The following is a 13,662-nucleotide window of genomic DNA, read 5'->3' on the forward strand; positions in this document are numbered from 1 at the left end:
TTTTATACCGACATTCGTGTATAAAATACAAATCACACCGGTTTACAATAAAACTGAAAGTCGCATGGGAGTGTTACAAGGAACAAGGGAATACATATAACTGGGATACAGGAATTTGAACTTCAAAATGCAAATTGGGATACAACATGGGAGAGAATAAAATTACTTGATAGATACGTGATGAGCACAATAATAAATATCAGTCCAGAAGAAGTAAATGGGCGGAAGAGAAACTTCCAGGTACTAATAAATCTAAGATAAGTCCAAATCTGAATGAATTCTTAGACTGAAGTCCAGAACCGATGGAGCTGAAAAATCTAGTGGGAATTATTCTTATAGGGGCGGATTTTAAGAGCCCTGCTCGCCTAAATCCGCCCAAATCCGGGCAGATTTAGGCGAGCAGGGCCCTGCGCGCCGGTGCGCCTATGTTCAATAGGCCTACCGGCGCGCGCAGACCCCGGGACTCACGTAAGTCCCGGGGTTTGGCGAGGGGGGCGTGTCGGGGGCGGGCCCGAGCTGCGCGGCGTTTAGGGGGCGTGGCGGCAGTGTTTTGGGGGCAAGCCCGGGGGCGTGGTTAAGGCCCGGGGCGGTCCGGGGGCGTGGCCGCGCCCTCTGGACCCGCCCCCAGGTTGCGTCCCGGCGCGCTAGCGGCCCGCTGGTGTGCGGGGATTTACGCCTCCCTCTGGGAGGCGTAAATCCCCCGACAAAGGTAAGGAGGGGGTTTAGACAGGGCCGGGTGGGTTAGGTAGAGGAAGGGAGGGGAAGGTGAGGGGAGGGCGTTAGAGGATTCCCTCCGAGGCCGCTCCGATTTCGGAGCGGCCTCGGAGGGAACGGGGGTAGGCTGCGCGGCTCGGCGCGCGCCGGCTATACAGAATCGATAGCCTTGCGCGCGCCGATCCAGGATTTTAGCGGATACGTGCGGCTACGCGCGTATCTACTAAAATCCCGCGTACTTTTGCTTGCGCCTGATGCGCCAGCAAAAGTACGCCTATTCACGCGGTCTGAAAATCTACCCCATAAGGAATTATTCTTAAGAGGGTGAGCCTGACTGGATTTATGTTCTAGGTAGGGACAGGGAAGATATTATAACAGGACCATAATAAAGGCATAATAAAATGGGTGGATAAGACATTCGTAAATATGAGTAAGTGTCAAGTTTCGGGAAATGCTAGGTTGATGAGCCACGTTTTGAGTTTTTTTTTTTTAAAATGACAATGGGCATGATTCTTGTCTGAGGTCCGGGGAGAGTGCGTTCCATTGTGGGGGACCTGCTGTAGATAAGGCTCATTTTCTTAAGGATGTTTTTGCTGGAGGGGCGTACAATGTGCCTTTATATGCTCTTCTAACAGGTCTCGAGGAAGTATGAGGACGCAGTTGGATGCTAAGATCAAGAGGGGAGATTGTACAAGGTCTTGTGAATTATCATGAGGTCTTTATAGAGGATTCTGAATTTGATGGGAAGCCAATGGAGGTTCTGGAGGATAGGAGTGATGTGCTCTCTTTTTTTTTGTGTTGGTTAGCATCCTAGCAGCAGAGTTCTGCAGCATCTGTAGTGGTTTGATGGTGTTAGCAGGGAGACCGAGAAGAAGAGAGTTACTATAGTCGACTTTTGAAAGGATGATGGATTGGAGCACCATGCGGAAGTCTTGAAAGTGTAGGAGAGGTTTCAGCTTTTTTAGGACTTGCAGTTTGAAGAAGCATTCCTTTGTGGTGGTGTTTACAAATTTTTTTAGATTAAGATGTTTGTCCAGAAGAACGCTCAGATCTCTCACATATGGCGAGTGATTTAGATTAGTGATTTGGGCAGAGATTGGCGTGTTAAGAAGAGCGTTGTTGTCATCCTGGGAGATGATGAGGATCTCCGTCTTGTTGGTGTTGAGGACTAGATTGAGGCTGGTGAGAAGAAGGTTGATTGATTGAAGGCAGCTATTCCAGTGGCTCAGGGTTTTATGTAGAGATTCCGTGATCGGGATGAGAATTTGTACATCGTCCGCATAGAGGTAACGAGTAATCTTTTTAATTTAGTAAGTAGGTGGCAGAGTGGGAGAAGGTAAATGTTAAACAGGGTTGGTGAAAGGGAAGATCCTTGAGGGACTCCCAGGTTGGAGCTGATCGGATGAGATTCTTTGTTGTTAATTCTGACCTTGAAAGACCTGTTACAAAGGAAGGATTTGAACCAACTGAGTGCAGTTCCCGTGATACCTATGTCTGCAAGACGGTCTAAGAGAATTGCATGGTTGACCGTGTCGAAGGCCGCGGATAGATCTAGGAGAGCAAGCAGATAGGGTTGTCTTTTATCCATGTTCAAGAGAATGGTGTCTGTGAGAGAGATAAGGAGGGATTCAGTGTTTAACGATTTGCGGAAACCAAACTGAGTTGGGGCTAGTATCCTATGATCGTCCAAATATTCAGAGAGTTGTTTATTGACTATTTTTTCCATAGGTTTGGCAATAAAAGGCAAGTTGGCTATAGGGCGGAAGTTCGCAGGGTCCGCTGGCGACAAGTTTGGTTTTTTTAATAGTGGTTTTAGGATGGCAAGCTTTAGGGGGTCTGGGACTAGGCCTTGTTCTAGAGAGCAGTTTATGATTTCTGCGATAGGCTTGGCAATGGTATTCGGGATGGAGATGAGTAGGTTAGTCGGTATTGTGTCCGAGGGATGGGAAGAGGGTTTGAGTTTCTTGAGAATGTTTTCTATTTCGAGAGAAGATGTGGGCTCGAAAGCTTCGAATATTGGATTTCATTGAGTTGTGGTAGAGAGTGGGGGGGGGGGGGCGGGGGGCTGGATGGGGTGAGGAGGGTGATCAGATAATTTTTTTCTCGAAGTAATTAGCGAGTTCTGTGACTTTGCTAAGTGCTTGGTCGTCCGGGATAGTAGTTGGGGTAGGTTTGGCAAGAGCTGAGACGTATGAAAACAGGGCTTTGGAGTCAAAGATGAAATGATGGATTTTTGTTGTGAAAAAATCTTTATTTGTTCTGAAAATGGTATTCCTGTAGGCGTTGAGGGTGGATTTGTAAGCAGCCAGTGTCGTAGTAGAGGGGATTTTACGCCTTCTATCTATCAACTAGCCATTTTCACCAACAACTTGTGAGTTATCCATCTAAATGTCTTTGATTATTGACTCTCCTATATTTATATCACATTATTTCTTTAGCAGAACATGCCCAAGAGAAAAAGACCTGAACTGATTCCACTTTTCTGTGGAAAGTTGAAAACAAGGTATTACAATTAAACTGAAAACATGGCTTTTCAGCCAGGCTTTTCGGAGTGATAATCTCTCACTGAGGCCCCCCTGGTCATGTCCAACTACAGACTAGCTTATTGACTCTGAGCCCTCTTAACTAAACCTGCATTCCAGATATCCCCTAGCTCGTTAACTACCCAGTGAGCCAGGGTCTACATTATTTCCATAAGCTAGCTGCTGCTCAGCACGCAGCTAGAAGTTACTTAGTCCCTTAATGAACCTATAAGTTAGACGTTCTTAATGCATTATTTTTTCTTTCCTTTTAATTTGCCCGCTAGCTTGTGTTAGCTCTACCCGTTATCCATCAGTTACTCCAGCTTTCCCGTAATTATTGCGTTCACCAAAAGTTTTTTTTTAAAGTGGTATTTATTTATTTATTTATTTATTTAATATCTTTTATATACCGACGAACGTTGGGAACATCTCGTCGGTTTACAGAGAACAGAACTTAGCAACAGGCTTTACAATTTTCACATGATTATAAGAGGAACAGTAATAACAATAACATACAAATAATAGGGTAGCTAATACAAGTAATAATTAACTAAGTGGGATACATGGTTGGGGTTATCCAAAAAAGGGGGGGGGCAGGGGGATTCTGATAAAAAGGATGGACATAAAGATTTGCAGGAGGTATATATTTGTATATACATTTGTTGTCGAGGAATATATACACGTTTGTGAATAAAATGATCTTATTTACAATATGCTGTCCTGATAAATTCAATTTACTGGATTTATGGTAGAAGGGAAATTGTTAAGTAAGGTGGAAAGGGGGTGGTTAGGAGATGGTAAGGGGGCTATACATGATATCATGTATAGCCCTATATTTTTATTTACTATATTATAATTCAGTTGTATTACTTGTTCCTTGTACCCGCCCCATGGCGACAGTTTAGTTCCTATGTAAACCGGTGCGATATGTATCCTATACAGGAACATCAGTATATAAAAGTTAAAAATAAATAAGTACAGAAGGTTACTGAACTCTGTTTAGAAGCTGGTGGACCTCGTGAGTCTCCTAGATCAGTGGTCCCCAAATGCAAATTTTATCTCATGCATATTCATTGTGGATATCCTGAAAACCCGACTGGTTGGTGGGCCCCCAGGACATGGTTGGGGACCACTGTCCTAGATAGTATTTTAGACAATGCTAGGGAGGAGCCAACTGTATTGGTACGTGTGGGCAACAACAACGTAGGAAAATATGGGAAGGAGGTTCTGGAAGCCAAATTTAGGCTCTTAAGTTGAAAGCTTAAATACAGAATCTCCAGGGTAGAATTCTCTGAAATGCTCTTTGTTCCACGTGCAGGTCCCCATAGGCCAGCAGAGCTATGTGTGTGGGTGAGGAAGTGCAGGGAAGAGGGATTGTTTAGTAAGGAACCGGACAACCTTTTGGGAAGGGGGGAGTCTTTTCCAGAAGAACAGGCTCCACCTTAACCAGAATGGAACCAAGCTGATGGCGCTTTTAGAAAGGAGAGAGAGAGTAGTTTTTAAACTAGAACAAGGGGGAAAGTAGACATACGCTCGGCAGTGCATGGTTTGGAGGGAGATATCTTCAAAAGATACTAATGAAACAGGAGAGGGCATGCCAACAGAGATCTTCCAATAAAAGCAAAAGTAGTCCATGTGCCTGTAAGTAAAGGATTCCAAATATCAACAGAAAAGCAAATTAATACAAAAACACACTTTGAAATGTCTGTATGCCAATGCTTTAAGTCTAAGAAGTAAGATGGGAGAGTTATAGTGTATAGCAGATAATGATGAGAGATTCCACTAGGTCTCAGATACCAATTATGTATGAGGATAATCAATGGAACAGTGCTATACTAGGGTACAAATTATATCACAATGATAGGGGAGGGTCAGTTTGTTCTAGGGTGGAGCTTTATGTCCAGGAGGGCAAACAGTGCAGCAAGATAAAGTTCATATAAAAGACTAAATGCACTGTAGAATCTTTATGGGTAAAAATTCCTTGTGTGTTGGATAAGAATATAGTGACAGAAGTATACTACTGTCTACCTGACCAAAATCATGAGACAGAAAATGCTAAGAGAAACCAGGGAAGCTAACCAATTTAGCAGTGCAGTATTAATGAGAGATTTCAATTACCCCAGTATTGCCTGGGTAAATGTAACAGGACATGCTAGAGAGATAAAGTTCCTAGATGGAATAAATGACTGCTTTATGAAGCAGTTGGTTCAGGAACCAGCGAGAGAGGGAGCTTTTTTTAGGTCTAAATCTTAGTGGAATGCAAGATCTGTTCAGGGAGGTAACAGTGGTGGGTCCACTTGGCAATAGTGATCATAACATGATCAAATTTGAACTGAGTGTAAGAGGGACAATATGTACTTCTACAGCTCTAGCACTAAACTTTTTTTAGAAAGGAAATTTTGATAAAATGAGGAAAATAGTTGGAAAAAATCTGAAAGGTGAAGCTACAAAGGTTGAGTGTACAACAGGAGTGGACATTGTTTAAAAATACCATCTTAGAAGCATAGGCCAGATGTATTTCCACCTTCCTTCCACCATTAAGAAAGGTGGAAAAAAAGGCCAAATGATTACCTGCATGGTTAAAAGGTTAGGTGAAAGAGACTACTTTACCCAAAATAACTTCCTTCAAAAATTGGAAGAAGGATCCATCTAAAGAAAATAGGAAAAATATAAGGATTGTCAAGTTAAATATAAAACATTGATAATATAGGCTAAGAGAGAATTTGAAATGAATTAGCTGTAGAGGCAAAAACTCATAAAAACTTTAAAAAATATATCCAAAGCAGGAAACCTGTGAGAAAGTTGGTTGGCTCTTAGGGAAGATAAGGCCATCATGGAAAGACTAAATTAATTCTTTGCTTCCGTGTTTACTGTTGAGGAGATAGCAGTTCCAGAGACTTTTCATTGGCGATGATGCAGATGAACTGAATCAAATCATGGTGAACCTGGAAAATGTAGGAGGCCAGATTGATAAACTAAAGAGTAGCAAATTACCTGGACCAGATAGTATATACCCCAGAGTACTGAAAGAACTCAAAAATGAAATTTCAGATCTATAGTAAAAATTTGTAGCCTGAGGAGGAAGTGACTTCACCGACTCGAATGGCAGCCTAATCACGGAGCTCCCGCTCCCCCACCGTGCACCTCGTGAAATTAGTCACTTAAAAACTGCTCGATTTCTCTATTTTTTGACCTCCGAAAACCTGATATCGAACTAGATGATGTCCAAAAAGAAAAACGTAGATTTAAGCCAGTTTTCATACGGCATGGTAGAGATGGAGGTTAGCGGCAGGAACGGAGACAAGATGACCGAACAACCCACGGAGGAACAGAATGCAGTAGCGGGGGATAAACAACCTGAAGACCCAAAACTAAATGTATGAGTCCATCTCTAAAGCAGACTTTGTGAAATGGTTTGAGGAGCTAAATACTAACATTGGAGGGCTCAAAGCCGAGCTGTTCCAACTTGTTGCTGAGCTTTGCTGCGATGTTGCCGAAATAGGGCATAGAGTGGACAAGATGGAAAATCAATTGGAGGAGCAAATGGTTACCAGTGATAAACTGTCAAAGAAAATCTTAAATATTGAATCAGTGCAAATGACTCTGCAAGACAAGGTAGAAGATCTTGAGAACGGATCTTGCCGGTGTAATCTGAGATTCCGGGGGATTCCTGAACAAGAGGAATATCGAAATGCCGTACAGGTGGTGCAGCAAATTATCAAGTTCTTACTATTGAAAGATAATGAGGACATTAACCTGGAAGACATACAAATTGAGAGAGTTCATAGAGCGCTGGGCTCGTCGCGCAACAATTTCTCAGATATCATAGCCTGCTATCTGAGCTTCCCATTGCTACTTGGAGGATTCATTCCTTCAAGGAAAGAGAATTTGGTTCAATAGCAGGGTAATAAAATTGCGATATATGTGGATCTGTCTCCAATGACGCTGCAAAAAAGAAAAAAGCTTTTATATGATTACTGAGACCCTGAGGCGGGAGAGCATAAAATAGCAGATTCTCAAGGCAGCTGGGATATTAACATCTCCTTCATCAAAATCTCAAGCTCCAGTACAGGAGCAAATTAAGGAAACTCCAAGATGACAAAGAGCAACAGCGGGGAGATGACGGCTACGCAGAAATTCTGGTGGTTCCATATCCTACAAGACATTGAGTTTGGAACATCTGCTCATTGGAATTGATGGTGGATTAAAATATGCCCAGGGACATAATAGGGCAGTGTTGAAGTTTCAAGGAAGCCAGTTTCTACTCCGAATGATAAGAACTATCTGGGACTTCGGATAAAGGAGTATTCACGTTTAAGCTCCATTGAATTTGGTTCCTCCACAAGGATTAAAATAGTAAAGACAAGGTTTATACGTATCAAATGTGACATTCTGATTGATGGTTCAATTATAGTTTAACTAGTCTAAGAGTTTCAAATTTTAAAGTTTGTTACTTAAGTTACACATGATGGTCAGTGGCTTCGCTTCTATCACTCACGTTAAACTGGCAAGGTTATAGCTGGATATGAGGGAAGGGGAGTGAGGGGTTTTGAGGGGGTTTTTGATCATCCACACCAAGAGGTTTCTTGTCTCATTATTTACATGTGGGGATGGAGAGGGGTATATACTGGAATGGGGATATTTGGGTTTTTCAGGTTCACGGACTTGCTGTAAGGAACGTTTGGGAGCTTCTATAGAGTTAGAAATATCAATGCTTATATCAAGCATGGATACTCTGAGGCTAGTCTCTATCAATGCTAAGGGGTTGAACTCTCCAAGAAAAAGGAGCCTATTTTTTAAGGAGGCGGGTCGTCTCAAAGCAGATGTAATTGTACAGGAGATGAGATGGGAGCCTATTGTGGGGAAATCGTTATTACTCAAGGGTTTTTTTTTTTTTAAGCCCCTAACTAACAAATATGGAGGGGTGGGAATATTGGTATCTCACAAAATTTGTGCGGACTTCCAAATACTAAACCAAGACGAGGAAGGGCGATACCTGATTGTACAAATGAGCACTCCTCAGAGGAATTACATATTAGTGAATGTATATGGTCTTAACATTAACCACACAGTATTTCATCAGGAGCTTAAGGCACATTTAGATACAAACAGGGATTATTTCATCCTGAGCGGAGACTATAATTTAGTATTGAACCCTCATTTTTTTACTTCTCAGGGAAAGAGTTCAACTTCCAAGATTCAACGTAAGGAATTAAAAGATTTAATAAAAAATTTGGGACTTGTGGATATATGGCGTTTTTTTTGCATAACACATGGGATTACACTTTCTATTTGCCACGCCCCCCCCCCCCACCAACAATTCCTGTTCCAGAATAGATGCTTCTTATTGATAACTTGCTTGTGCCCAGAATCTCTGATGCATCAATAGGAATTATATCTTGGTCTGACCATGCACCGATAATATGTGACATTAAATTTCCTAGCGGTAGCAGATGGACTCAGGACCAATGGGTATAGTGTACGCCTGATAGCAGGAACCTCTGCTCTTCAGTATTTCTCCGTCTCCATAGCAGTTTGGGACTCTACACACGCTTGCACAGCGTTAGAAAATCCAAACCATAGAAGAAATTTTACCTCTACAGACGAGCCCCGCTCTCCTGCAGTGATACCTAAGGGTCCCTCCTCAGGAATTCTCGACCGGGGGTGATTTCCAAGATCCCTCAGGGGTAAGCCTCGGTCCGTAGCCAGCCCCCGGCGTGGACTTAGCCCCCAGGAATGGGAGTGGCTGAGAGGCAGTGGGCGCAATACCGAGTGCGGCGGTGAAGACTACTTGCGGGAAACCTTCTGTGCCTACCTCCACACAGGGACCTTCTCCACCAGGGCCCGATTTTCAACGAAGATCCGTCTCGATTCTCTCTTAACAGTATGGGCTAGCCTGAAGAAGCGGGCTTACTCAGTCTGGTCATTGACACCTTGCTCCAAGCACGCAAGTTTTCCACATCCCTATCTTACGTACGGATCCGGAGAGTATTCGAAGACTGGTGTGAAGACCGTGGGACCCACCCGCGGACAGCCAAAATTCCCATAATCCTGGAGTTCTTTCAGGATGGGATGAAGAAGGGGTTGTCTCTCAACTCCCTCAAAGTCCAAGTCGCCGCGTTGGCCTGCTTCAGAGACGAGGTGGACGGCATCAGACTATCAACTCATCCAGATGTGTCCCGCTTTGTGAAAGGAGTTAAACATCTCCGACTACCTCTAAAGTGGCCGGTGCCCCTATGGAATTTCAATATTGTATTAGACTTCCTAACAAGGGAGTCTTTCAGACCAACACGTGGTCTGTCACTATGCCTCCTAACATTAAAAACGGCATTCTTGGTGGCAATCTCTTCAGCTTGTCGCATCTCCCAACTTCAGGCACTATCCTGTCAAGAACCGTTCCTTAGGTTCACGCCTGGAACCATTCAACTGCGCACTGTCCCCTCATTCTTATCGAAGATGATTTCCCAGTTTCACATGAACCAAACCATCACGCTACCATCACCAGATGATCATAAGGACTCGGAGGACTCACGCCTTCTTCGCCATCTGAATGTCGGCAGACTCCTAGACCAATACCTGGAAAGATCGGAACCTGTGCGTAAAACAGATCACCTGTTCGTTCTTCACAGCGGGAAGAAGCAAGGGGAAGCGGCATCACGGGCAACCATTGTCTGCTGGATCAAAGAAGTAATCAAGGCAGCCTACACAGAGGCAGGAAAGCCCTCACCTCTACATATTAAGGCGCGTTCTACAAGAGCCCAGGCAGTCTCCTGGGTGAAAACTAAGCTGCTGTCACCTGCCGAGATCTGTCGGGCAGCGACGTGGTCCTCCATACACACCTTCTCCAGGTTTTATCGCCTGAATGTTCAGGCCAGGGAGGACACAGCATTCACAAGAGCAGTACTAAGTGAGCCTCGGGCAGCCTCCCACCCTGTGCGGAAGTAGCTTTTGTACATACCATTGGTCCCGAGTCCTACACGCTAGGGAATGGAGAAATTACTACTTACCTGATAATTTCATTTTCCTTAGTGTAGACAGATGGACTCAGCATCCTACCCACGGCTGCCCCAGAAAAAAGAGAACCTCGGATAACCAACCTCGAGATTAAAGTAATACAGGTAAGCCATGGACTACCCCTAGCGCAAGACACACACTGTCTCTTCTGGTGTCGGCGTTGATCGATTGAGTGCACTGGCGGTCTCCAGTTTGAAAATCAGTTGAACCAGTTCAAGTTATTCAAGTTATTCGAGTTTATTCAAGTTAATCAAGTTAGTAAGCAAACATATATTCACAATGGCTTTTCGAGGAGGAGAATACTGAAGAGCTAAGCTTCCAGCACGGGTATATGTAGAGTGATGTCAGCTTTGAAATCTGACTCCGTCTCCCATCTGCTAGCAGAAGAGTACAATACCCATTGGTCCTGAGTCCATCTGTCTACACTAAGGAAAACGAAATTATCAGGTAAGTAATTTTTCCAATATCATCCTAATAGGCTAGGGCATGTGGCTACTGAGGGACCTCCCAGCTATCGCAGGATATACAACATGAATGATGTAAGAAAAAAAAAAGTGTGGAAAATTGTTCTCTGCCTCCACCTACTGGCTAGCAGGGGAATCCCGCAAGTGTGGAATGGTCTGCTAGGACTTTCACCTTATAAATGGCTGCATAATTTGTGTGTGTCTGTAGAAGGTGAAGGAGTGTGTGTGTGTTGGGGGGGGGGGGGGGGGTTGGCTTGCTTGCAGGGCTGTAGGGTTTTCCTAGGTTACCTTATACTCTTTCCTTGGCCATGGATTCCGTGGTGGGGAGGGCAGGTGTCATTTTTAAAAAGTATAGATTTCTGGAGGGAGATGGGCTCAGGACAGAGACTGAATGAATTGGGGGTGGGGTAGGGGGTTGTGTGAGGCAGCACAGTAATTTTTTGTCCAGGGCAGCAAAATAGCTAGCACAGTCCTGTTTTAAGCATATCATTAAAAAAAAAAAAAAAAAAAAAAAGTTAAGAAATGATTGTTCTATGAATCTATGGTATTTTAGATATTGTTTTGGATCTTGTGCATTTGAGCGGAATAAACATTAGTAACTGAGTGCTGTGCTCTTGCTTCAGAATTGTATTATTACTCAAACTTCCCTGGCTAACCGCTTTTAAGCAGAAGTGGAATAAATTGCAGATGGAATGTGAGCTCTCTTGTATCTATTTTAACTTTTATTTTAAGTACAACAGTCAAAGCAATCACTTCTCAGTCTCTTTTTGGCTAAGATGAAATGAAAGATGTGAGCCATTTTGCTTGAGACTGAGAACCTGTACAATATGGGGGGAGAAAAGAAAGGGTATTAATATCCTACCACCATGCTACACTGGGGAGATGCAAACGTTCCAACCCTGGCCAAAGCAGGGGGATTAAACTTCCCATTTAAAAAAAATACTGCTTAAAGGAATGATGGATTTTTCTGGATCATCCCACATGATAAAAAGTGGAGCAAAACAAAATCCTTTAATATCCTGATTGAGAAGTTAGTGAAAGGATTGAGTTGACGACTGCTTCATTTTTTGTTTACTTGTTCCCAGCAGAAGGAGCTCTCCTCCAAGAAAAAGGATGAGTTTGAAGACATCTTGGAAGAGAGGCGGCAGTCCAGTGACATTCGATATGCCATGAGGTGTTACACACCAACCGTTTACAAGGGCCTATCACCTTGCAAGCCCGGGACCATCAAGATGTCCGTACTGCAATCTGAGCAAGTGCAGTATGTCATCAAACAGGTGGGGCTGCAGTGCTAGGGGATTGGGAGGCCTCTACCAGCTTGCTTACCTAACAGGTTATGTGTGTTCATTTGTAAAAGCACATGAATGGAGAAATTTGTGGTTAGCAGTAGCATAGAAGTAATTTGGATGCCCAGAACACCAGACTGATGAGAGATGAATCTTTAAAATTAAATCAAGCAAACAAAGTTCTGAGCTCTGCAACTACAAATTAATTGCTTGAGAGAAATGTTTGTGACTTTCTGCTGCACTGTTCCATATGCCATTTAAAGACATGTTTATTGGTGCCCAGTCTTATTACTACCAAGATGATAATGATATGGAAGAGGAGCCTAGTGATTTCAGCAGTGGGCTGTGAACAGGGAAGCCAGGGTTCAAATCCTGCTGATGCTCCTTTTGACCTTGGACAAGTCACTTTACCCTCCATTGTTTCAGATACAAACGTAGGGGCCTGTGTTTTTGTCTCTGGGAAAACTGCTTAGTAAACAGGGCCCTTAGATTATAAGCTTTTTGGGAACAAGAAAATAACTACAGTACCTCACACATCACCTAGAAAGGAATTTTGACAGGGAGTTGCTGGTTGTTGTGGTACATATAGGCCCAGTGACATAGGACGGTATGGGAGAGGTCTAGAAAGGGTAGATGTGAATCGGTTATTTACTCTTTCGGATAATAGAAAGACTAGGGGGCACTCCATGAAGTTAGTATGTGGCACATTTAAAACTAATCGGAGAAAGTTCTTTTTCACTCCACGCACAATTAAACTCTGAAATTTGTTGCCAGAGGATGTGGTTAGTGCAGTTAGTACAGCTGTGTTTAAAAAAGGATTGGATAAGTTCTTGGAGGAGAAGTCCATTACCTGCTATTAATTAAGTTGACTTAGAAAATAGCCACTGCTATTACTAGCAACGGTAACATGGAATAGACTTAATTTTTGGGTACTTGCCAGGTACTTGTAGCCTGGATTGGCCACTGTTGGAAACAGGGTGCTGGGCTTGATGGACCCTTGGTCTGACCCAGTATGGCATGTTCTTATGTTCTGGAAGCCAAATTTTGGTTTTTAGATGGAAAGTTGAAATTCAAAACCTCCAGGATAGCATTCTCTGAAATGCTCCACATGCAGGACCCCAGAGGCAGGCAGAGCTCTGGAGTTTCAATGCGTGGATGAGGTAATGGTGCAAAGAAGAAGGATTAATTTTTTTTCTAAGGAACTGGAAAACCTTTTGGGGATGGGGGAGTCTCTTCTGAAAGGACGGGCTCCACCTTACACAGGGTGGAACCAGGTTGCTGGTACTAACCTTTAAAAAGGAGGTAGACCAACTTTTTAACTAGACAAGGGGGAAAACTCAACAGTGCATGGTTAGGTAGGAGGTATCTCGAAGGATACTAATGAAACAGGAGAGTTAGGCCATCCCAAAAGAGAGGTTCCAATACAAGCAAAAGTAGTCCATTTCTGTTAAAAGATTCCAAATTATCCCTGTTGATAATACAAACAAAAAACTTTCTTGAAATGTCTGTTTGCAATACCAGAAGTTTATGAAGTAAGAAGGGAGAGTAAGGGTGTATAGCAGTGAATGATGAGAGAGACAGAGATCATTGGCATCTTGGAGACCTGGCGGAAGGAGGATAATCATTGGGACAGTTCTATACCAGGGTACAAATTATATTGCA

General features: G+C 43.3%; 1 protein-coding gene across 2 annotated transcripts in view; it reads left to right on the top strand.

Moving 5' to 3' along the window:
* The window catches only part of GNPAT (glyceronephosphate O-acyltransferase), a 269,454-nt gene that overhangs the window by 1,946 nt on the left and 253,846 nt on the right, over window positions 1-13,662 (top strand). Inside the window, exon 2 of one of the 2 annotated variants that reach the window (XM_029594197.1) lies at window positions 11,800-11,991. In XM_029594197.1, the coding sequence (XP_029450057.1) occupies window positions 11,800-11,991 (192 nt within the window). The remainder of the gene's footprint in view (window positions 1-11,799; window positions 11,992-13,662) is intronic. The other variant, XM_029594198.1, reaches the window with a different exon arrangement.

This window comes from Rhinatrema bivittatum, chromosome 3 (genome assembly GCF_901001135.1).
Source record: "Rhinatrema bivittatum chromosome 3, aRhiBiv1.1, whole genome shotgun sequence".
Lineage (NCBI taxonomy): Eukaryota > Metazoa > Chordata > Amphibia > Gymnophiona > Rhinatrematidae > Rhinatrema > Rhinatrema bivittatum.